The sequence below is a fragment of the Meleagris gallopavo genome, chromosome 5, assembly GCF_905368555.1.
Source record: "Meleagris gallopavo chromosome 5, MGAL_WU_HG_1.1, whole genome shotgun sequence".
NCBI lineage: Eukaryota > Metazoa > Chordata > Aves > Galliformes > Phasianidae > Meleagris > Meleagris gallopavo.
In genome coordinates this window covers 6,307,022-6,329,772 of record NC_139408.1, presented here as the reverse complement: position 1 = coordinate 6,329,772, position 22,751 = coordinate 6,307,022, and the positions used below count along the sequence as shown (strand labels likewise).

General features: G+C 59.5%; 5 protein-coding genes across 15 annotated transcripts; 2 read left to right on the top strand and 3 right to left on the bottom strand.

The window, feature by feature from the left end:
• Window positions 1–62: 62 nt before the first annotated feature.
• Window positions 63–3,897, top strand: CABP4 (calcium binding protein 4). Of its 2 annotated transcripts, XM_019611627.3 has the most exons (6): window positions 63–1,758; window positions 2,269–2,299; window positions 2,857–3,000; window positions 3,104–3,213; window positions 3,567–3,714; window positions 3,805–3,897. In XM_019611627.3, exons 1-6 carry the CDS (start codon window positions 1,516–1,518, stop codon window positions 3,831–3,833), a joined length of 705 nt encoding a protein of 234 aa, XP_019467172.1. In that variant the 5' UTR covers window positions 63–1,515; the 3' UTR covers window positions 3,834–3,897. The 2 variants fall into 2 exon arrangements, with proteins under 2 accessions (XP_019467172.1, XP_085080140.1); XM_085224014.1 differs by having other exon boundaries at window positions 3,567–3,843.
• Window positions 3,898–4,441: 544 nt separating this feature from the next.
• Window positions 4,442–10,445, bottom strand: OSBP (oxysterol binding protein). Of its 2 annotated transcripts, XM_010727971.3 has the most exons (14): window positions 10,120–10,443; window positions 8,652–8,860; window positions 7,718–7,965; window positions 7,445–7,643; window positions 7,117–7,219; window positions 6,988–7,042; window positions 6,766–6,897; window positions 6,440–6,685; window positions 6,245–6,365; window positions 6,059–6,162; window positions 5,868–5,963; window positions 5,612–5,793; window positions 5,312–5,532; window positions 4,442–5,243 (listed from the first exon to the last, which is right to left on the bottom strand). In XM_010727971.3, exons 1-14 carry the CDS (start codon window positions 10,419–10,421, stop codon window positions 5,101–5,103), a joined length of 2,361 nt encoding a protein of 786 aa, XP_010726273.2. In that variant the 5' UTR covers window positions 10,422–10,443; the 3' UTR covers window positions 4,442–5,100. The 2 variants fall into 2 exon arrangements, with proteins under 2 accessions (XP_010726273.2, XP_085080116.1); XM_085223990.1 differs by lacking the exon at window positions 5,868–5,963 and having other exon boundaries at window positions 10,120–10,445.
• Window positions 10,446–10,822: 377 nt separating this feature from the next.
• On the bottom strand, window positions 10,823–20,829 carry PATL1 (PAT1 homolog 1, processing body mRNA decay factor). Of its 6 annotated transcripts, none has more exons than XM_085223991.1 (17): window positions 20,683–20,826; window positions 15,474–15,585; window positions 15,096–15,385; window positions 14,286–14,480; window positions 14,099–14,200; window positions 13,905–13,994; window positions 13,620–13,828; window positions 13,468–13,551; window positions 13,137–13,320; window positions 12,825–12,939; window positions 12,639–12,736; window positions 12,508–12,567; window positions 12,268–12,416; window positions 12,002–12,176; window positions 11,723–11,878; window positions 11,557–11,648; window positions 10,823–11,472 (listed from the first exon to the last, which is right to left on the bottom strand). In XM_085223991.1, the coding sequence occupies exons 1-17, from the start codon at window positions 20,701–20,703 to the stop codon at window positions 11,319–11,321; spliced, it is 2,286 nt and encodes a 761-aa protein (XP_085080117.1). In that variant the 5' UTR covers window positions 20,704–20,826; the 3' UTR covers window positions 10,823–11,318. The 6 variants fall into 6 exon arrangements, with proteins under 6 accessions (XP_085080117.1, XP_085080119.1, XP_085080120.1 ...); XM_085223993.1 differs by having other exon boundaries at window positions 14,105–14,200; window positions 20,683–20,825; XM_085223994.1 differs by having other exon boundaries at window positions 12,002–12,161; window positions 20,683–20,823.
• On the top strand, window positions 16,375–20,644 carry LOC100545263 (syntaxin-3). Of its 3 annotated transcripts, XM_010710747.4 has the most exons (11): window positions 16,375–16,887; window positions 17,520–17,600; window positions 17,675–17,774; window positions 17,883–17,957; window positions 18,040–18,107; window positions 19,113–19,221; window positions 19,302–19,375; window positions 19,449–19,583; window positions 19,914–20,024; window positions 20,150–20,248; window positions 20,347–20,644. In XM_010710747.4, exons 1-10 carry the CDS (start codon window positions 16,375–16,377, stop codon window positions 20,225–20,227), a joined length of 1,344 nt encoding a protein of 447 aa, XP_010709049.4. In that variant the 3' UTR covers window positions 20,228–20,248; window positions 20,347–20,644. The 3 variants fall into 3 exon arrangements, 2 of the variants coding, with proteins under 2 accessions (XP_010709049.4, XP_085080134.1); XR_014883351.1 differs by having other exon boundaries at window positions 19,914–20,248; XM_085224008.1 differs by having other exon boundaries at window positions 19,914–20,644.
• A 40-nt stretch (window positions 20,830–20,869) lies between the features above and the next one.
• Window positions 20,870–22,487, bottom strand: MRPL16 (mitochondrial ribosomal protein L16). 2 transcript variants are annotated; one of them, XM_085224012.1, is made up of 5 exons: window positions 22,336–22,487; window positions 22,158–22,223; window positions 21,909–22,057; window positions 21,415–21,827; window positions 20,870–21,046 (listed from the first exon to the last, which is right to left on the bottom strand). In XM_085224012.1, exons 1-5 carry the CDS (start codon window positions 22,415–22,417, stop codon window positions 20,899–20,901), a joined length of 858 nt encoding a protein of 285 aa, XP_085080138.1. In that variant the 5' UTR covers window positions 22,418–22,487; the 3' UTR covers window positions 20,870–20,898. The 2 variants fall into 2 exon arrangements, with proteins under 2 accessions (XP_085080138.1, XP_003206245.3); XM_003206197.5 differs by lacking the exon at window positions 20,870–21,046 and having other exon boundaries at window positions 21,289–21,827.
• Window positions 22,488–22,751: the final 264 nt, after the last annotated feature.

Sequence of the window (22,751 nt, the reverse complement as noted above, 5' to 3'; positions counted from 1 at the left end):
TCATGTGGAAGGCCAATCCCAGAGCTTACAGCCAGCGGGCGCCGTGCCGCGGGAAGGCGCGGCTCAGCAGCCGGGCCAGCTGGAAGGGCACGTTAGCGGCCATGTAGGTGCCCAGCGTGGCCACCACCAGCCGCTGGAACCCCGCAGACGGCCCGCTGCCCATAGCTCCCCTCCCATTACATCTCCTCCATAGCTCCCTGTCACAATGCATTCTCCCCCATAGCTTCCCATCCCATAGGTCCCTATTCCTCCAGATACCTTCCATTGCACCCCATCAGTCCCCATCTCGTTTTATCCTCTTCACTGTATTTATCCCTTTGGATATAACTCCCCGTAGTGTTATCTCTGCCACATTGCTTTCCATTCCGTAGACTCCCATCCCATTGCAACCCCCCATTGCTCCCCATCATCTGGATTGCTCCCATAGATTCTCATTCCTTTGGATCCCCTCACATCACCCCTTCTCTCATTGCCCCCTCTCCCTATTGTTCACCATCCCATTGCATCCCTGCCATTGCTCCCCATTATTTGAATCTCAAAAATGGCTCCCCACCCCTTTGCATGTCCTCCATAGTTCCCTACCCCATAGTTCCCATCCCTTTGGAGCTCTCCCATTGCTCGCCATCCCCATCTCACTGTCCCACTCTCCCCCTCCATCACACCTGGCCCCCCTCTTGCCTCCCCTTCCCACTCTACCCCACAGCATTCCCTCTCCTTTATGCCATGCGGCATCCCGCTCATGTACCCCATCTCATTCCTGTCCAGGCCAATAAATAGCATCTGACCTACTGTAACATCCGTGTGGGTGTGGGCTTGCACTGGGGAGCTCCTGGGCTGCCCTCTATGTGGGGATGGGTGGGAGGTGCTCCTCCCTGGCAGCAACACCCCCAATCTATTTTCCTGGAGGGGGGACAGGAAGCTGCTGCGATGCAGGGAGGAAGCAATTCCCTTTTCTCAGATGCCCATCTCCCCACCAGGATTCTCATTCCCTGTGTGCTGGTACTATAGGATGGCCCCTGTGGGCTCCCAGCACTAAGGTTGAGTCTCTCTGGGCAGATGGACCCTTCTGGAATGGCCATGTTGGGAACAGTGCCATGGTGTCCCCATGATGGCATCTCCCTGCCAGGCACTGTCTTCCTGCCCACATATGCTGAGCTGGGGCAATGCTATCATGGGGACACAAGGACAGGGGAGGGGTCAGGTGCTGCTCACTGTCCCTGCTGCAGCCAGGAGATACCTGGGGGGCTGGCTGTGGGGACCAACAGGTGTCTGGGATGGAGACACAGGTGGTAGCATTGAGGTGCTGGAGTTGTCTCAGTGTGAGTGTGGAGAGGTGGGCAGCCCGTGTATGAGGGCACAGTGGGTGGCTCATTTCCTGCCATGGTAATCACTGCTAATTGGCTTTGCCCTCCTGGGGGGGAAGGAGGGGGCAGGTAAGAAGATTTCCTGGCCTCCTTCTTAAGGGCTGGCTGATCCCCAGCCCTGCTCCTGCTGCCATCACCAGACCTCGGCCCCATGCCACGCTCGAGGGGGGACAAGGGGGCCCCCAAGAACACTGAAGCCTCAAGCAAAGGGAAGCGGGGGGAGGTGGATGAGAGGCCCCCCAAAGCCGCTGAGGCGGGTGGCCCCCCAGGCAGCCCCAACACTGAAACCCAGCATGGATGCCATGGGCAGAAGAACAGCAAGAAAGGAGCCGGGGACCCCCACACTGCCAGCACCAAGGCATATTCACCATTCCTCAACATGGTGTTTGGAAAGGTGGGGGCATGGGGGGACAGTGGATGGAGGGAATGTGGGAAGCTGGAGATGGATGGGGCTGGGTTCAACAGGGATGGAGGGGACGTGGTGCCAAGTGGGTACCATTGGGCAGAGTGGGGAGGTCTGGGGGCCCATCCCCAGTGTGGGACTGAGGAGGGATTGGGGTTCACTGGGAAGGGGGAGCAGAGGGGTTGGGCTTGGGAATCTCCGCCCTGTCACTCCAGGAAACACTTAACCTCCAACAATGGGGAAGAACTTCGTTGGAGGTCAGAGGTCCCGGGCTGGGGGCATCAGGGTGTGTGCAGGGAGAGGGCTGATATAGAGAGGGGCTGATGGGATCGGCGGGCAGGGGGGCCAGGCAGGGCTTTGTCTTCAATCCCTCTAATCCCTTCTGTGGGAGTTAATTTTGTCCCATGCTTAACAAAGGTGAAACTGTGGTTTGCTTGGGTGGGGTGGGGGGCTGAGCCAAGTCTGATTCTACCACCATTACCCCTCTGTGCCCTGTCCCAGGAGCGGGAGCTGTCACCGGAAGAACTGGATGGTGAGCAGTGGGGTCAGGGCATGGGGGGACATGGGTGTGTGGTGCCATGGGATAAATGCCATGGAAGGATCTGCCATAGAATGGAGTGCCGTGGGACATGGGCCATGGGTCAGTGTACCATGGGGACATGTGCCATGGAGGGACCTTCCATGGGATATGGTGCTGTTATGATGCCATGGAACACGTAGATGTGAAAGGAGTCACCATGGGACGTGGTGCCATGGAGGCTTGTGTCATGGAGGCTTGTGCCATGGAATGTTGCACCATGGGGACATATGCCATGGAGGGATTTGCCATTGGGCATGGTGCTATAGGACAGAGTATCTATGGGTTGTAGTGCCATAGATTATGTTGGGATGCATCACGGAGGAACCTGTCAAGGGACAAGGTGCCACTGTGGAACATGTTGCTGTGGGTCATGGTGCCATGAGAAGTGGTGCCATATGGGGACTCACGCCACAGAAAAATATGCTATGGGAAGGGGTCCTGTGGGACAACGTGCCTTGGGGTGGGCTGCCATGGTTCATTCCTGATGGGTCCCTGTGTCCATGGAACAGAGCTGCTGGATGCCTTCAAGGAGTTTGACACCGACCAGGATGGTTTCATCAGCTACAAGGATTTGGGTGCCTGTATGCGCACGCTGGGATATATGCCCACTGAGATGGAGCTCATAGAGATCTCCCAGCACATCAAAATGAGGAGTGAGTGCAGGGATGGCTTCTGCAGGGCCAGGGCAGTGGCATGGGGATATGGGGACAGGGCTGGGGCGCTGGGGCACTGAGGCTGTTCCTTCCCCTGGTACAGTGGGTGGCCGTGTGGACTTTGAGGACTTTGTGCAGATGATGGGGCCAAAGCTGCGGGAGGAGACGGCTCATATGGTGGGTGTGAGGGAGCTGAAGATCGCCTTCCGTGAGGTATGGCTACAGTGATACTACAGCCATGGGGACACTGTGGGCATGGGGACACAAGGGCCTCAGGGACAGGCATTAGGACACTGTGGGCATGGAGACACAAGTGGCACAGACACAGGGACACCACAGCCATGGGGATGAGCACAGGTGTGGAAGGGACAGCAACCATGGAAAGACTGGAAGGGGACAATGGCCACTAGGGAATGATGACCACAGGGACACCACAGACATGGGAAGACCATGAGGGACGATGGCCATGAGAGGCACCACTGGTGTGCCAGGGACAATGAACACAGGAAAAGCAGGGGTTGAGGGATGAATGGAGGTGGGGAAGAGGCATGACGTATATGCTGCAGTTTGATGTGAATGGGGATGGAGAGATCAGCAGTGCAGAGATGCGGCAGGCCATCACGGCGCTGCTGGGCGAGCAGCTGAAGGCACAGGAGGTTGATGAGATCCTGCAGGATGTGGACCTCAATGGGGATGGCCATGTGGACTTCGATGGTGAGGTCCAGCCCTATTTCCCCTCATCCCCATTGGGCATGGTGTGGGACAGGTGTTCCTGTGCCCGACGCCTGCCACATTGCCCCACAGAGTTCGTCATGATGCTGTCTTCCCGGTAATGAAGCTGTGGGGGAGGAGGGGGCCCAGGACTGCCGCCTTTCCCTAGCACTGCTCCAGCCATCAGTAGGGTTCAGAGCAAATGTTGGGAAACACAGTGCGGCAGGGGGCCCCCCAATAAAGCTACTTGCTCGGACCGGAAGGATGGTGGTGGTCCTTGGGGGAGGGGAGAGGTGGGATGTACGGTGGGGAAGGGGGTTGCTGCTATAAGGGGACCCAAGGGACTGCCACCCCAAAAAGGGACAATGAAACCCCAGGTGCCCTGGGTACTGCACTGGGGGAGGACACAGAGCTCTTGCAGGGGTCAGTGGTGGGCAGAAGAGGAGATGGGACCCTGCAGCAGGTGATGAGGAGGAAGAAAAAGAGGGGACCTCCCCCATGGTGATACTTTCATCCAGAAACTGAACTGGGCGGCTCAGTCAATAGAGAATTAGACCTCTTAATCTGATGGTCCAGAGTTCAAGTACCTGCTCAGAGGCTGCCCCCTCTCTTGGGGCTGGAGGAGTCCTGTGTCCCAGCAGTGACAGATCCCAGAGGGCCTCCAAAGCACAGTGCCTGCTCTCCCAAACCCCACAGGAGGGAACCCTTCAAAACCAGCACACACACATGGTGATTGGGGAATCCACAGATTTTAATTTAGTTGTTTTCCTAGAGATAAAGAGGGGGATGGGGAAAAAAAAAAAAAAGGAAAAAAAAAAAAAGGCATCATATGCCCCCACTCACTGCCTCCAGGCCCCCCTCCCCCCCTCCCCCCACAGGGTCAGCTCAGCCCTGCAGAGTCCCCCCCACCATCCTCAGGCTGCTGTAATGTTTAGGTGTGGGGGAAGGGGGGAGGAGTCCCTGCCCCACTGCAGTGCCCCCACTACCCCAAATGCCTCAGGAGGAAGGCCACCATGTTGGGGGCACTGGGGCAAACATGGAGAGGCTGCCCCCCCCCTCCCCCATAGCTCTCTACATCATAACCGTTGTGAGGCGAGTGAGCCTAGCACCCTCCCCCCGACAGAAGCCGAATGCCCAGCAGAGGGCTAAAATAACAGGGTGGGGGGAGAGAGACCAAGGCCAGCCTCGGGCTCACCCCGATGCACTCCCTGGGAGCTGCTCCTGCTCCAGGGCACCGGGGCTGAGTGCACGTATGAGGGCAAAGGGAGGAACTCCCAGGGTCAGGGGGAGCCAGGCTGGCTCCCACTCCCCACCCTGGCATCAAGGTCAGTGTGGCTATGGGCTAAGGCAACCCCGGTGGGTGGGTGGGTGCCAACAGCACGGTGGTGCTCAGAAAATGTCCGGGCACCCGCTCCAGTCCTGCTTCTCCTTGCTCTCCCAATAACCCCCCCGGTAGACGTGCGCCAGCTCCTGGGTGACCGGATCCTTCTTGCGCTCGAACCACAGCGGCTTGTAGGGGTCATACAGGGTGCCTGCGGGCACAGCCAGGGCTCAGTGCAGTGGGAACAGGGGGGCTTGGGGTCCCCCAGTCCCTCCTTACCATCCTCAGTTGCACGGGCAGCTTCGGCCTCACGACGCTTGCGGGCCAGGCGCTGTTTCTCCTCCAGTCGCTGCTTCTCAGCGTTGGCCTCATCCCAGCGGCCATTCTCCATGAGGCGCTGGTCAGGGCGCCGGCGGCTGTCGGTAGGTGCCGTGCCACTTTCGGGTGCATTGAGTGTCAGTGCCAGCTCCGAGAAGTAGTACATGTTCTCTGCGTACTTCCTACACACACACAGAGCTCAGCCCCTCTCTGGGGGGGCTCACAGCCCCTATCCTGGCCCCCTCCATGCCCAAAACTCACGGCAACTGGTTCCTCTTCCACAGCGGCACACGGCTCTCCTCTGCTTCGTGCAGCCGCTGCCGGCCCTCAGCCCCGTTGTCTCCACTGCCCGCTGCCACCTTGAAGCAGTCCATCTTCTCATCCCAGGTGCCCAGCAGGAGAAAGTGCACCTTCCCCGCAGGGTCCATCACCTCCCCCGTGACCTGATGGGACAGAGACCCCCCCAGTGACCCATGCACTCCCCTGCTGCTACCCCAAAAGGCGCACCAGTCCCTACCTTCCTAGCCACATCCCGGGAGAAGTAGCTGTAGGGGACAAACTTGAGGTTGCACTTATCACCTGTCTTGTGGTTGACAATTTCAATTTCACCCGACTACAAGAGACCGCAGAGATGCGCTCAGCTCCACCCTGCACCTCTTCCCCCCACTACAGGGAAACTGAGGTGCGAGGGACAGCCCAGCGCCCCACCTGGTCAATCCACAGCTTTCCCACGATGATGTTGTGCACAGTGGTGGTGACCTTTTTCCACGTGTAGTGGTTGCCAGATGCATGGAAGACGCAGTGGATGGTGCCTGAAAGGGCAGAGGGGCATCGGATCATCACTTTCTGGACAGGGCGCAGCCCCCAGCTGCACCTCAGCCCCCTATAGCTCACCCAGAGGCATGATGGAGAGGTACTTCCCCCGGAACTTGCTGGTGATCTTGATCTCCTGGCGCAGTGTCCAGCCATGCTTGGAGTCAGCATGGTGTGCAGCAGCCGGTGGGTGGTGGCTCACCTGTGAAGACAGAGAGGACGCTCAGCCCAGTTGCAGCACTTGGCTCCGGTGCTGGCGGTGCGGGGCAGTGGTACCTGCTCACAGAGGGAACGGTAACCGTTCTCCTCCAGGCGGTCCAGCTCAAAGGTCTCCCCCAGGAGTGGGTTGAAGGGTTTGCTGGTGCGGAAGACGGTGGTGGAGTAGGAGGAAACAGTGAAGGCAGCCACATAGCAGAGCTGCTCCAATGAGCTCTCACATTTGGCTGCATGGTCGAGCAGCTCGTGGTACTCCAGGTCCTCCGTCAGACGCTGCAGCATGGACAGAGGTTCGTTGAAGTTCACCTGGGGGGGAATGAAAGGTCAAAGGAGGGAACAGGGCACACAGCCCCCACCAGCCAGGCCCTGGCTGTGTCCCTGCTCACTGGCATAGGGATCTTGGACAGCTCCTTCCCAATGCAGTTCTTCATGATGCTCCAGAGATTGAGGCTATAGTTGGGCTTGTAGGGAATGCGGGTTCTCTTCTCCTTCTTGGTGTCCTCCACCTGGTGCTTATACTGAGGGGATAAGACGAGCATCACTGTGACTCCCCCACACTCACCCCCACATCCTCAGAGCTAGCTCAGCTCTGGAGAACCAATCGTTACCTGCTCATCCAGGCTGATGTCACTGCTGGTGCCGCTGATGTTGCTGCCAGTGCGCCTGGGGGGGGGGCAGGGGTTGGCATTAGGCCCAGCTCTGCCTCTGTCCACCCTGGGGGCAACTCCTGTACTCACTTGTGGCCCATGCTCTCTGGCATAGTGATGATCTCCGGGGCATCAAAGAACTCATTATCATCGTCCTCATCACTCAGGTCTCCTTTTGCAGAGCAGCAGGGATCTGGACATGACAAGGACAGAGGAGACTGTATGCCTGCACTCTTAAGGGTGCCTGCTGCCTCCCTGTGGGGTAGTGGATGGGCAGAGTTTGGGCACGGCGTGGAACAGAAGATAGGGGACAGTGATACCGGGATGCCCAGCAGCACTCTTGGCTTCCCTGCTACTCCTGCCCCACAGCAGCCTCACCCCCCTCCCCCCCAGTTGGCCCCAGGCTGTGCTCAGGTACCTTTGGCAGAGCCACCACTGCCAGCAGCAATGGCAGGCAGAACAGTGGCACCACGGAAAGCCCTTTCCAGGTGGTTGTGCTGCTTGGCCAGCTGCTCCAGCGTCTCCTCCAGGCGGATCCGCTGATCCCGCTCATGCTGCAGCGACTTCTGCCACTTCTTGCTGTGGGTCTGGGCCAGCAGCAGGAAATCCCGGCATGCCTGCATGGAGGTGGGATGGGATCAGCTCTGTGGTGGCAGGAAGCAGAGCGGGACTGTCCCCTGGTGTCACTCACATTGATCATGGCGTTTGAGGTGATACGGAAGAGCGTGGCACGTTCATTGACCTGCTTGATCTTCTCGGTGCTGTCGGCCGGCAGGCGCAGGCTTTCCAGCTCACTGAGAGAGCGCTGCAGGGCCGTGCCGTGCTTGGCAATCAGGTCGTTGCAGGTGCTCAGGTCCTCCACCTTGCTGGACAGTGTGCGCAGTGTGCTCTGCAGCTCCGTCTTGTCAGTCTGGGACACCGACTCGTCGCCGGAGTCATCTGGTGGCAAGATGGGGTGTTAAGGAGGAAGGTAGCAGACCATACCTGCAGCAATGACCCGGAAGGCCAACTGTGTTCTGGGCTATATTAAAAAAGGTGTGGCCAGCAGGGAGAGGGAGGTGATCGTCCCCCTCTACTCGGCTCTTATGAGGCCCCATCTGAAGTACTGTGTCCAGCCCTGGGGCACCCAGTACAAGAAGGACGTGGAGATCTTGGAGCGGGTCCAGAGGAGGGCACTAAGATGATCAGAGGGCTGGAGCACCTCTCCTATGAGGAAAGGTTGAGGGAACTGGGCTTGTTTGGCTTGGAGAAGAAAAGGCTTTGGGAAGACCTCATTGCGGTCTTCCAATACTTGAAGGGAGCATGTAAACAGGAGGGGGAACGGCTGTTTATGAGGGTGGATAGTGATAAGACAAGGGGGAATGGTTTTAAACTGAGACAGGGGAGGTTTAGGTTAGATATCAGGAGGAAGTTTTTCACACAGAGGGTGGTGACCCACTGGAACAGGTTGCCAAGGAGGTTGTGGATGCCCCATCCGTGGAGGCATTCAAGGCCAGGCTGGATGTGACTCCGGGCAGCCTGGTCTGGTGGTTGCACATAGCAGGGGGGTTGGAACTAAATGATCGTTGTGGTCCTTTTCAACCCAGGCCATTCTATGATTCTATGATTCAATGTTTAGGCACTACCTGACTCCTCCAGCATCTTGACAGCCTTGGCCTTGGCCAGCTCCAGTGCCGTGACCCAGCGCTGACGCTCCACCTCAGAGCTGGCCTTCAGGTGGTAGGTCTGCGCCCCGCCGTTGGAAATGATGAAGTTGCACGAGTCCTCCACTGTGATGTTGGCTGTGGCCAGGTTGATGGTGCCACGGCACGTGTGGCGCATCTCCGCCTTGGAGCTGCAGGGACAGCCAGCTGCCACCCCCTGCACAGCGTGGGCACTAACGGAGTACTGGGGGAAGACTGGGGGGTGCCAGAGAGGGACTGGGTGGTTACTAGGGGACACCAAGAGGGCACAAGTGAGCACTGGAAAGAAGCAGGTGGGCAGCAGGGGGCCACCGGGGAAAATGTTGGGCAGCAACAAGCATCAAGCAGAAACAAAAGGGAACCAAGAGGGCAATAAGGAAGAATTGGTGAGTGCTAGGAGGCAATGGGGGGAGACAGAGAAACACTGGGAGGGCACCACGGTGGCACTGAGGAGCACCGGAGATCACTAGGGAGAGTATAGGGTGGCACTGAGGGAGTACCTGGAGACAGCTGAGCAACTAGAGGGAATCAGGTAGGCACCAGAGGGTGCCACGGGTCACTGAGGGGCACTGAGCAAAGGGAAGACCAAAGGGGGCACAGGGCAGGCACTGGGTAAGTACCGAAGGTAAAGTGAAGCAGTATAAGGGAGCAGTCAGGCAACTGGGCAGGGGGAGGAGGTAAGAGTGCACCAGGGTGGTACCAGGAGGGACCAAGCAGCACCGGAATGCACCAGATAGCAGAAGGGGGAACCTAGGGATCAGTAGGCAGGTACTGCTGCAAAGGCACCAAGAGAATACTGGAGGATACCAGTGGCCACCTTGGAAAAGTGGGGGGATCAGACCACGGGGGGACCAGTTGGGTACCAGGGGCCATTGAGGAGCACTGGTGGGCAGCAGAAGAGCAACCAAGAAGGCACTGGGGACAGTGGTGTGACACTGAGGGCACCAAGGTGGCACCGGGCAGATACCAAAGGAATATTAGGTGATACCAAGGGGCACTTGGGGAACTAGGAGGGGGGCAACTGGGCAACAGAAGACATTGAAAGGGCAGCAGAAGGGACCAGGAGGGTGCGCCAAAGGTACTGGGAGGGCCAAAAAGATACTGAGAGGGCACCAGTGTGCAACAGGGCGGCACTCAAGGGCAATAGGAGTCACCAGGAGGCACCGGGCAGCACCAGGGAGGACCGGTGGGGAACCTGTCAAGCAACGGGAGGGCACTGAGCAGGTACCGAGGAAGTACGGGAGTGTACCGGAGACACCCAGAGACACCGAGGGGGCGGCGGAGAATACCGGGAAGTGAAGGGGGAAACAGAGAGCGGCTCGGGGGCGGCGGGTGGGACCCACGGCGGGGACCGCGGCCCCCACACCTACGGAGCGAGCGGGGCGGGGCGGGGCGGGGCGGAGCTCCATACCGGTAGTAGCTGAGCAGACCGTTGCTGAGCACGAACCACCGCCGCTGGTAGCCCTTGATGTAGTTGGTCCACTTGAAGAGCCAGCCCTCCCGCGCCGCCCCGCCGCTCCCTGCTGCCGCCGCCGTCGGGCCCGGAGCCGCCCCTTGGCCGCCACCTCCTCCGCCTCCCGCCGCCGGGGAGGGCAGCGTCGGGGCCGCGCCGGGCGCCGCCATGGGCACGGGCAGCGCCGCGCCGGGGCCCGCGCCCGCCCCACGCACCTCTGCCATGGCCGCCGCCGTCAGCCGCCACGCCCCGCCACCCATTGGCCGAGAGGAGCGCCGCTCGTCCTGCCCCGCGTAGCCGATTGGCGGAGAGGCGAGCACGGCGCAGCGCCGTCCCTCTGGTTGGTTGATGCCGGGAGTCCCATCCCGAGCTCCCGTTGGCTCGACGACACGCCCGTCGCCGCGCCGGGCCAATGGGAAACGGGGAGAGGAGCCACGCGGGGCTGACACCGAGAAGCCGTGACTCATCGTGTTGCCTATTGGCCGGAGGGCGAGACCTCCCGCAGTGCGCACGCTGATTGGCCTCGAAGGCGCTGCCACGGGGCGCTAACCTATGGTCTTTACCCAGGGCGCGGCGCGGCCACGTAGACCTGACGTCACCGCTTGGGGGCGTGGCTACGGCCGTGACGTTACTCCGGGCGGGGCAAGCAGAGGCCAGGCGAGACCGTACAGAATCCGTCTTTATTTACATCCTATAAAAATGTAAAGTTAGAAACTTTATTATCCTGATCCAGAGCCGAAAACCGGGCAAAACCGAAAAGAAAAAAAAAAGCACAAAAAAATTAAAATAAAAAATATATATAATAATAAGGGATCTCCACGGGATGGTGTGGGCCTACGGGGGTGTGTGTGTGTGTGTGTGTGTGAACAGCAACCACGGTGGGGTTCAGGTGAGGCGGCAGGGGGTGTGCAAACAGCATGGATGGGGGCTGGGGCTGGAACCGGGCACTAGAACCAGAAGAAGACACCAGAACCCAGCAACAGAACTAGCCCCAGGTGCTGCGATCAAGGCTGGGAGCCAGAACGAGGCACCAGCACTGAGACTCAGTGGTAGGACTGAGTACCACCACTGGGCACCAGGACTCAGCCACAGAACTACCAGATCTGTGCCTGCCCCAGGGCACCATCCTACCGGGGCGGGGGGGCTGAGCACAACACTCACTGCAGCTTGGTCTGCAGGAGGTTGAGCTTCTGTTGGTCGACGTAGCGGGAGAAGAAAGAGAGAAGGTTGGAGGGGGGGGGCACCGGCTTGGGCAGGGCAGCGGGTGGTACACGCAGCAGCTCTTGGGTGGCCAGCAGCATCAGCTCCGTCCTGTAGACAGAGGATGTGTCAGCAGGCATGGGGACAGCACTGGCTCTTCCCCCCGGATGACAGCTCTGCCTCTCCATCTCTCACCACTGGTTGTCCTGCATCAGCTCCGTGCCGCCGTCTGTGCTCTGCAGCTCCTCCCCACGGCTCAGAACCAGGTACAGCAGGGACAGGCCGAACTGCAGGGATGGAGATGAGGTGTTGGGGACCTGCGGGGACGCAATGGAGCAATGCCAGCCCGATGGGTGCCCACCTTGTTTTGGAGCACTGTGGTGAGGTGCAGGTTGGTGGAGGCAGGTGCGGCAGCACTCTGAGGTAGGTTGGTGAGCTGCTGCACCAGGCTAGTGACTGTCCCCAGGGGGAGGTGGTATAGGACGTGTGAAAAGGGCCGCAGCAGGCAGGGCAGCACCTGGGGGGAGCGCAGAGAGCTGGGATGCAGGGCTGCCCCAGAACCATCCCTACTCTCCCAAGGGAAGAGGTGGGGGCCTGTATTGTGGGGCATGGCAGGAACGCTCTGAGCTGCAGAAGTCACCTCATCCTGAGCATCCTTCTTGATGAGGAAGGGCAGGTTCCGGGCAGTCGCCAACAGCACGTCGGCCGCTTGCTCAGGGGACAGGAAGGGGAGGATGCGGGCCACCAGGCGCTTTCCTTTCCGGATGCACATGATCTGCATGAAGTGGTCGTCACTCGGCCTGTGAAGGAAATGACTAAGCCAGCACAGTAATAGAAGGTGCACCCCACAGCAACATCAAGGTGCAAAAGTGAGGTCATTTCAGCCCCCAGCCCCTCCCTGCTCACCTTTCCTGCCCCGGTGCTTTCCCACGCAGATTGTCATACATGTTGCAGATCTTCTGCTTCCTCTCACCTATCAGGGCAGACCGCTCTCCCTCCAAGCTCAGGAGGTAGCGTCTCTCATAGTCCTCCACATCCAGGAGGAGGCTGTACGTCTGCAGGACAGGCAGCCATCGCACAGGGCAGAGACCCACAGTCAGGAGACCCATGGGCGTGCCCCATACAGAGTGGGGACACAGCACTCACCTTCTCAATGGTGACAAGTGTCTGGCGCCGCTTGTCCCGGACCTGCTTCTCCTTTGTCTCCTGCCCAGGGGAGAGAGGAGATCAGGGTGCAGGTGTAGGTCATGGGGCTGGGAGGAAGGGGCAGCACTCACGTCATCCTCTCCACGGGAGGTCACTACTGCATCAATCATCTTCCGGGGGTTATTCACACTGGAGACCGTCAGCTTCCCGAGTGAGCCCTCGAACTGCACTGCAGGACAGGAAAGGGGATGCAGGGAGCCAGCTTCCAGGGCAGGACTGTTCTCCCTGCCTACAGACCTGGGGAAGGAAGTGCTAACCTGGCTTGTAGGTGTGCTCCAGCTTTGCTACCTGAGGGGTGATGAGTTTCGTACGCTCCTTCTTGGGACCATCCTCCTCAGCTGCTGACAGCTTCTCCAGCTTCTGGAAGTAGTTCTGGAACAGGGACAGGAAAGGTCAGTATCCCAGGAGCAAAGCTCTCTCCCCACTGCTTCTCCTTCATGCAGCAGTGCTTCACAACACTCCTTCCCGGTACATGCAGAGACAGTGACGTCTTCTCTGATACCCTCCCTTTCTCAAAGCAGAGGGTGACATCTCTTCCCTCCTGCTGGCCCCATCCCCTCTCCCAGTACCTGATAGTAGTAGTCATCCAAGTAGGGATCGGTGCTCTGCAGCTGCATCATCTGGATCTTGGACACCCAGTCCTTCTCCCGCTGCAGCATGAGGTTTGCGTAGGGGTCCTTGCGTGCCTGCTCCTGGTGGCTGCCACGGTGGCCCCCTCGTTCCCCCATTGAGCCGTTGAGGCCACGGTGCTGGCTGGCAGGAGGCAAGAAGAGCACCCATGAGCACAAAGGAGCTACAGGAAGGGACAGAGTGGCGCACAGGCTAGCCCCGGCTGCACGGGCCCCCCAGAACACCTGGCACCGGGGCACCTCCTCATGCTCCCTCCCGCCCGGTGCTCACTTTCGGTTCTGCTGCTGCCTCTGGTGCAGGAGCCGGCGATGCTGGGGGTGCAGGTGGGTGGTGTCTGGTCGGAAGGGCTGTGGCCTGTGGGGAGCACATGGGATTACAAGGCTGTACAGCAGGCGCACGACCTCAAGGGGGTCAGTGCCTACCTCAGGCCCTGCAGGTGAGGCACGGGGCCCGGCGGAGGCTGCAGTTGTGAGGATGGAGTGGGGCCAGCCCCAAAGAAGGCACGAAAGCCGCCAGTGGGAGCTATCATCTGTCCCACTCTGCCCTGTAGCAGCTTGGGATTGACGGAGGGTAGTGGGTTCCCAACAAGGCCTGAGACTCGAGCAAACTGGCTGGGAGAAATTCGGCCAGCCTGTGGGGCAGAGGGAGTATGGGTCAGGCAGGGTCCATCAGAATGGGGCTGGGGGGCACAGAGTCCAGGGCTTTACCTGCGCTCCTCCCAGCAGCTGAGCCCGCTGCAGGTGGGTGAAAACAGGAGAGACACTGGTGGAGAATGGGTGGCCCAGCAACGAAGAGTTCTGCGAGAAAATAAAGGAGCAGAGCCCCCAGTCATGGTCCTCCCAGGTGGGATGATGATGAAGTTGGGGCATCAGAGGGGCTTGGGGGTGGGAGCAGGGAGTACTGGTACGTTGCAGAGCTGGTTGGGAGACATCCTCTCGCTGTAGGGAGCAGAGTAGCGCTGCTGCATGGTAGCCCTGATGTGGATAGGCTTTGGACACAGGATCTAAGAGAAGGAAAGCAGTGGGGGGTCTGACCACTGGCTCCTCACCAAGGGGTGTGCACCTGCTGTAGGGAGCTGGGAGCCATACCTGCTGGTTAAAATTGGGCATAGCGACCTGCTTAGGAGGGGTACCGATGGGGACTGCTCGTACAGGGGGGCTCCCAATGATGGGGGAGGATGAGCGACGTGGCAGTGCCCGCTCCGAGGGGTCCCGCTCCTCCTCCTGAGTCTGCAGGGGTCTCTGGGGCAGAGCGTAGTCCAGCACAGACACTGATGGCATCTCCTGCAAGTAGAAGTGGGGAGAAAAGCCCTGGAAAGAAGTCTCAGGGCTAGACACGGTGGCAAGGACGTTGACACTGACGTGGTATAGTGCAGAGGAGCTGCCGCATAGTGCTTTCCCAGTGCTGGAGATCCCCACGCCCCACCCAGGATTCTCAGGGAGCCTCAAGGATCCTGCGTCTGACTCTTAATTAAGCCTGACTCTCTGTCACCCAGCAATGAAAACAGTTACGGCTCAAGGCACTGACGGTCCCAAATCTTGAGTGCTGACACCATCAGGGATTGCATGGCACCACCCAGCCCAGAGAAAGCACATGCAGGGTCAAGAAGTGATGTCCAAGAGCAGCTCACCCAGCAGCCACAGAATATCCCAAGTTGGGAGGGACCCACAGGGACCACTGAGTCCAACCCCTGGCCCCACACAGGAATACCCAAAACTCAAACCTATGTCTGAGAGCACTGCTCCAACATTCCTCAAGCTCTGGTAATGTGGGGCAGTGCCTGCTTCTCTGGGAAGCCTGCTCCATGCCTACAACCCTCTGGTAAAGAACCATTTCCTAACACTTCTTTCCCCATTCCTGAAGCCTTTTGTTGAGTGCTGACAGCATTATGCCCCTACCTGGGTGAGCAGTGGCGTGCAGATGCGCTGCAGCACAGAGGGGCCATCCCAGATGCTGGTGTTGAGTGCCATGGTCTGTGCACCAGGCCCACGGGTGTGCACAGCTCGCATGATGGCAGGGTCCTCCAGCTCACTCTCGATCACCAGCCGCGTCAGCCGCTCTGCCAGTGCATCCTCAGGTTCACCCAGCAACTCTGCATCTTCACTGCTCGGCGTGGCGTGCTGCCCAGAGCCCACGGGTTTCTCCTCCAGCTCAGCCAATCGCTCGTGGGCCTCTTGCCAGTCATCATCTGCATAGGAACAGTGGGGTGAGCGTGGCAGCAGAGAGCACCAGGCACCGGGTGGGCAGTGAGGGTGAGATAGGGACCAAGAGCTCACCAACAGCCCCGGCTCCAAAGGTGTCATCGTTGAACTGATCAATGTCCTCATCCTCCTCACCCAGTGCCTGAAAGCCGTCTTCCTCCTCGTCCAGCGGGCACTCCTCCAGGGACTGTGGTGGCAGACAGCACGTTTGTACCACCACCACTGCCGGCACTGCCATCAAGCCCAAGGCCCAGCCCTGCCCAGCAGCCTCAGTCCCGAGCCCAGAGCCCTGGCCCCAAGCTACAGGCCCCAACCCTCAGCACCCAGAGCTGACCCTGGGCCTTGAACGTACAGCCGCAACCCTCGGCCTTGGGCCCACAGCCGCAACCCACGGGCCTACGGGCCCACAGCCCCGGCCCTCAGCTTTGAGCTCGCAGCCACAGCCCCAAACCCAACTCCGAGGCCAGAGCTCGAGCCCCAACTCCGATCCCTGCGACCTGACCCCGCCCCCCTCCGCCCCCGCCCCGCCCTCCACTCACCGGGTACCGGAACATGGCGGCGGCGGCGGCGGCGGCGGCTGCGCCCCCCGCCCGCAGGCTCCGCGCGGCCCGCTCCGGCCCCGCCGAGCATGCGCCGCCGCGGGCGCACGCGCATGACGTCACCCTCTCCGCCCGTCCGTGGGGTGCGCATGCGCAAAGAGGAAGCACCGCCCACTCGAAGGCTTTAAGTACGCCGCACCCCACTGCGGGCGACTCTTAAAGGGGCAGGCCGCCTTTTTCTGTCTGCCTCCGGGCACCTGTGCCCCGTCCTGCCCCAGCTCCGCGCTGCAGTCCCAACCGTGCCCCCCACGCCAGCTGTGTCTCAGTCCTCCGCTAAGTCCCCTGGGTGTTTTCCTCTAGTCGTGTTCTCCTACCTGTGTCCCACCACCAGGGTCCCCTGCCCATGGACATGTCCCCCAGCTCACGTCCCTCAACCCATGTGCCCTAACCATGGCCACAACCCCAGTCCGTGTCCCCTATTAGCCACATCTCCAACCTGTGTCCCATTTGTGCCTCCCATCCATGGCTATGTCCCCTACCCTAACCCACATCCCCAACTTGTGTCCCACTACCTGTGTCCTCTACCCATGGTCATGTCCCTATTTCATATCCCACCACCCCTATCTCCTATCCATGGCCCTCCAACTCATATCACACCACTCATATCCCCTATCCGTGGCCGTGTCCACCTGTCCACCACCACCTCCCGTCCCCCATCCGGTGCCAGGGTCATCTGTAAGCTGTGGAGACACCCCTTTCACTGGCACCTTCGCCACCCCCCCTCGGGTGTCTGGAGCACACGTGGCGGGTGCGGGCAGCCCCGCCTCAGCCTTGCTCTCATTGAGTGCCCATCAGTGGGGATTAGCGGCGCTGATGTAGGACGGCAGCAGGCGGGCAGCGAGTCCTGGCAGCCCAGCACCATGCGGGACCGGCTGGAGCAGCTTCGGGCGGTGAGGGGTGCAGGGCACCATGGGGGGCACACGTGGGGTTATCCAGGGATACGTCGTGTCCTACTGCTGGAGCGTACCACGGGTCTTAGCCCTGGGAGGATTGGGGGTGGATGCAACCTCACTGCGACACACAGGAAGGGATGCGGAACACACAGGGCCTCATGCCCTGCTTTTGGGTTCTTGGGGTGCTCCCCACGCTGTGCAACCCTGCAGCCTCCATGCTGCCCCGTGGGGGATTTAGTAGGGATTAAGGGAGGCACTGCCCATGATCAAGCCCTGCGGGGGGAGCAGGGGATTAAGCATTATTTTTACCCCAGAAATAGGGGGCTGGGGCACGACACCATAGTAATGGCAAGGGTGGCTGTGAGGCAGAGGGGAGTTCATGCGGAGTTGCTGTGGGGTGAAGTTTGGGGCCACAAAGCCCCATAATGGAGTGCCCCATCTCTGTCCCTGCTCCTCCCACGGCCCAGCCCTGCAATCCGTTAATTCCCGCTGGTCAGATGTGAGCAGATGGCACCCAGCTGGACCCCCCCTCACTGCTTGGGGGCCACTGCGTCCCCTCCCTGTCCTCGTTCCACACCCACAGAATGTTCCTAGGTGTCCCCTGAGCATCCCCTCACTACTTCCCACAGAAGCAGGATGCTGAGGATGACACCGATGAGATGGAAATCGCCATTGACAACACAGCCTTCATGGACGAATTCTTTGCTGAGGTGTGGAGCAGGTGGACACAGGGGATGTGGGGCACGTGGGGGACACAGGTGACATGTCCTCATGGCCCCTCTAGATTGAGGAGACAAGGCAGAACATCGACAAAATTTCAGAGAACGTGGAGGAGGCCAAGAAACTCTACAGTGTCATCCTCTCGGCCCCCATCCCTGAGCAGAGTGAGCATGGCTGTGTGTCGTTGTCCCTCCCCCCATCAGAGCCGTAGGTTCCCTCCTTGGATACACACCTGTGATGGCATCCCCATCTCAGTATCCCATCCTCTGCAGAGACCAAAGATGAATTGGAGCAGCTCACAGCTGACATCAAGAAGACGGCCAACAGTGTGCGCAACAAGCTGAAGAGTGAGTGGCTGTGTCCCTGGCCCTGGGATCACCATGGTGGGGGAGAAATGCACCTGACAGGTGGGGTTCTCACTGCTGGCAGGCATGGAGAGGAACATTGAGCAGGATGAGGCCCGCTCCTCTGCTGACCTGCGCATACGCAAGTCCCAGGTGAAGTGACTGCACCCTGCCATCCCCTCCTAGGGGTGGAATGCATCACGGCTGCTCCCACACTCAGGCTTGTCCCCTGGGGCTAAGGCATGCTTTATCTATGGTGTCCCTGTTCCCATATCCCTGTTGCCATCCTTAGCGCTCAGTCACGTACCCTGATGTGGGACACACCATGCTTGGGGGGCCCCCATCCACAACTCCAGCACTTGGTCCTGTCCTCACGGTCTGGTACATGCCATGCCTGCAGTGTCCCCATCCCCAGCACTCAGTCCTATCCTATAGGGCTGAGGCTCACCATGCCTGAGGTATCTCCAGCCCAATCTCCCCATCCCCAACCCCAGCACTTGATCCTGACCCCAAGGGCTGGAACACAACATGCTCAGGATATCATCATCCCAATGTCCCCATCCCTGTACCCCCATCTCCAGTTCTTGGCCCTGTCCCTGGGAGCTGGAACATGCCATGCCTGAGATATCTGCTTTCCAATGTTGCCATCCCAATGTCTCTGTCTCTGTCATCAGCACTCAGTCATGTATCCTGTGGTCAGGCACATCAGAATGTTCTCATTCCCAGGGCTGGGAGACTGGGGTGTCCATATCCCAGTGTCTCTCATACATAACTCCAGAGCTTGATCATAATACCAGGAGCTTGAACATGCCATACTCAGCGTTCCCAACCCAATGTCACCATCCCAATATCTCTGTCCCTGTCCTCCACACTCAGTCATGTATCCTGTGGTGGGACATATCAGGGTAACCCCATCCCAATATCCCTGTCCCCTGCACTCAGTCCTGTCCTCTAGGACTGGGATACATCACGCCTCGGGTGACTCCAGCCCAATGTTCATATCCCCAGTACTTGGTTCTGGAAGCTGTTAGATGCCATGCCTGGGACATCCCATCCCAATGTCCAATTCTCATTGTCCCCATGCCCAAATCCAGCACTCAATCCAGCCTCTGGGGCTGAGCTGCCCCATGTTCTCAACCCCAATGTCCCCATCCCCAGCACTCAGTCCTGTCCCGCAAGTTCGTTGACGTGATGACCAAGTACAATGAGGCGCAGGTTGACTTCCGGGAGCGCAGCAAAGGCCGGATCCAGCGGCAGCTAGAGATCAGTGCGTGTCCCCTTCCCTACCTTATGCCCCACTCATTCAGTGAGGTGGGCAGAGCCTATGGCAGTGCTGACTCCCCACAGCTGGCAAGAACACGACAGATGAGGAGCTGGAGGAGATGCTGGAGAGTGGGAACCCCGCCATCTTCACCTCAGGGGTGAGCCCCATTGGGCCAGGTTTGGGGGTCTGGAGGTGCCCCAGTGACACCTCTTGCTTTGTCCCCCCTGCAGATCATGGACTCGCAGATCTCAAAGCAGGCACTGAGTGAAATCGAGGGGCGGCATAAGGACATCGTGCGGCTGGAGAGCAGCATCAAGGAGCTGCACGACATGTTTGTCGACATCGCCATGCTGGTGGAGAACCAGGCATGGCCGCGGGGCGAGCAGCAAGCCAGCATGGGGCAGGGGAGAGAGAGAGACTGAGGCAGGGGAGGGGAAGGGACAAACAGGGGTCTGGACATAGGACAGCAAAGGGACAAGTAGGGACAGGATAGAGATGGACAGGGACTCATGCATGGGACAGCAAGGGAACAAGGAGGGATCCTGGGGGCTGAGACCTGGCCATGGAGCACCACAGAGCCATGGCACTGAACCCCTGGGAGGGGTTTCCTCCCCATCCCCTCTGAGCACCCCCAGTGCCCCATGCAATATGAGAAGTCGCGCTGTGCCCCTTGTCTCTCCTTGTTGCCCCCATAGGGAGCCATGATCGACCGCATAGAAAACAACATGGACCAGTCTGTTGGCTTCGTGGAGCGAGCTGTGGCTGACACGAAAAAGGCCGTCAAGTACCAAAGCGAAGCCAGGAGGGTGAGAGGGACCAACAGGATCCCCCATTGCTCTGAGTCACCCCCTGAACCTCTGTCTTCTTGTCCCCTGTTCCCCTTCCCCGCCCTGCCCATGTCCCAGCCTCACAGCCCCTCTCTCCCGTGCAGAAGAAGATCATGATCATGATTTGCTGCATTATCCTTGTCATCATCTTGGCTTCCAGCATCGGTAGCATCTTTGCCTGACATCCTAGCCACTCCCCACAGGTGATGGGGTGCCCATGGGGTTCGGGCCAGCAGCACTCACTCTGCACTGACAGATGAGGGTAGCAGTGCCAGCCACATCTGATGCTTCCCGCTTACAGGTGGCCTTTCCCCATCCTGTTTGGTGATCCTACCTGTGACACTGGGACCTACCTGCCAAGCCTTGAGGATGTCACCCCGAGGTCCCCTCTCACCCACTGTCCTCACACCAGGGTCCCACAGCTCCCTACTCACCAGCACGGAGCCAGCCACAGCCAGGGCTCTGCCTTGCCTGGTGGTGAAAGAAGCTCACCCCTCACTCAGAGCTTGTGTGCAGCCACTCCTCCACAGAGCTGCTCTCCAGATGTGCCGACACCTGCACCACAGCCCTCCTCCCCAATAAAGAGATGACTCACACTCTGCCCCATGGTGCTGTGTCAGGGAGTTGTATCACTCACCTCTGCATCCCATCCCGACATCTGGGCCTCCACAACCCACAGTAATCACACCCAAAGAAAGGTAATGAAGCTGGTGGGGGGTCTGGAGCACAAGTCTTATGGATAGTGGCTGAGGGAGCTGGGATTGTTCAGTCTGGAGAAGAGGAGGCTGAGGGAAAGTATTATTGTTCTCTGCCACTCCCTGAAATGAGATTATAGTGAGGTAAAGTTGGCCTCCTACCACGTAAGCAGTGAAAGGATGAGAGGTAATGACCTTAAGCTGTGCCAGGGGAGGTTCAGGCTGAATATTAGGAAAAACCTCTTCTCTAGAAGAATGGTCAGACATTGGAATGGGATGCTCAGGCAGGTGGTGGAGTAACCATCCCTGGAGGTATTGAAGAAGTGTAGATAGGTGGCATAAGGGATCATGCCATTCAGTAGTGGGCAATACTGAATCACAGAATCACCAAGGCTGGAAGAAAACTCCAAGATCATTGAGCCCAACCGTCCACCTACATCAATATTTCCCCACTCAAGCAGGTCCCCCAGTGCCACATCTAAATGTTTCTTGGTGGTAAGCGGACAGATGGACTCAATGATATTAGAGGTCTTTTCCAACATCAAAGATTCCATGCTTTCACAGAAGGCTTTATTCCGGTGGTTCCATCCCTGCCTGTAGGCTACACCCTGTGCTTGAGGAAGAATTTCCCCCAGTAGCGACCCTTCAGCTTCAGGTCGTAGGGGCTGAGGTACCTTCGCATGCCCAGCATGTTGGCGGTGATGACACGCTCGAAGGTCCAAGGATTCTGGTTGTTGCGCCTCTTCTCCTCCTCCTCTTGCCGCATCTGCTGCAGGCTCTGCCGGCTGACAGCAACAGCAAGGAAGGGCAGCTTGTGGGCCACCTGTGTGAGGAAGGGTTTCACCTCCTCGAACTCGCAGTGCCCACCAAGCTCCACCACGAGCTGTCCACTCTTCACTGCGGTCACATAGCGGTCGATGGGGCCTTTGCCACCCCCCATGCGGTGTCCAAGGCTCTTCTTTGTCAGTGGTTTGTAGGGGGGTGATACACGCCAGATTGCAAACATGTTCTTGGGGTCCATGCAGCGCCCGATGGTCAAGCGGATCATCTCCATGTGCCCCCAGTGCAGATAGCCACCCCCCAGCGCCTGTGAGATGATGGCAAAGGCTGACTGCTGGGCACTGGTGGTGCTCAAGCCTAGTGCAACCCACCACAGCCCAGTGCTCACCAGGATGCCGTACTGCCCCTGCGTGAAGTCAGTGGCCACCTGGGAAGGCCCGCGGATGTCCCGCAGCTGCCGTGGTTCCCGTCTGGCCTTCGGCACTGCCGGCATCTTCTCCATGAATTTCAGCTTCGGCCTCTCCGGGATCGTGATGCCTGCAGGGAGGGGAAACATGATGATCATCGTGGAGATGGGTGGGGAGGGAACAGACAACTCCCTCAGGCACCGCCGCCAGACAGGGGGTCCCGCACTTACCACTGTAGTCAGGGGGCAGCACGAACTTCTTAAGGCCTGCTCGGGGGACGGCGCTGCCGCCGAGGCCTAAGAGCACAGTGAGTGCTCAGGGCTGAGCCGGGGGCACCAGGAAGGCCTCCCCGGACAGCCCCCCGCACACCTCGCCTCCTTCCCCGCCCTGTAGACCCCTTCTGCCTACCCCAGAGTCTCCCTCGGGTCACTCCCGGGCCCCCTCGACCTCCGCAGGCCGCCACGGGCCGCCCCAGCCGCCACCACCCCATAGCCGGAAGTGTCTGCCGGGCGCCGCTATCGGGTCCTTCCCATCAGCCGCCCGGCGGGAAGCACTTCCGCTCGCACAGCTCCTTTTCCCCCTCGGCTGAGGGGAAGGGAATGCGGGTTCCGGCTCTCCAGGACCTCTCTGCTGGGCAGAACCCTCAGCCCGACCTCCTTCACCCCGTGCTGCCCCGGCCGCTCCCAGGCCGTATGTAGGAACATGGAACCACAAAATGTCGCACCTTGGGAGGGACCCACAAGGATCACATAACAGCAGAGCAGTTGTGTTGGGAGGGACCTCGAAGATCACAGAACCACAGTGTGCCTGTGTTGGTCAGGGGG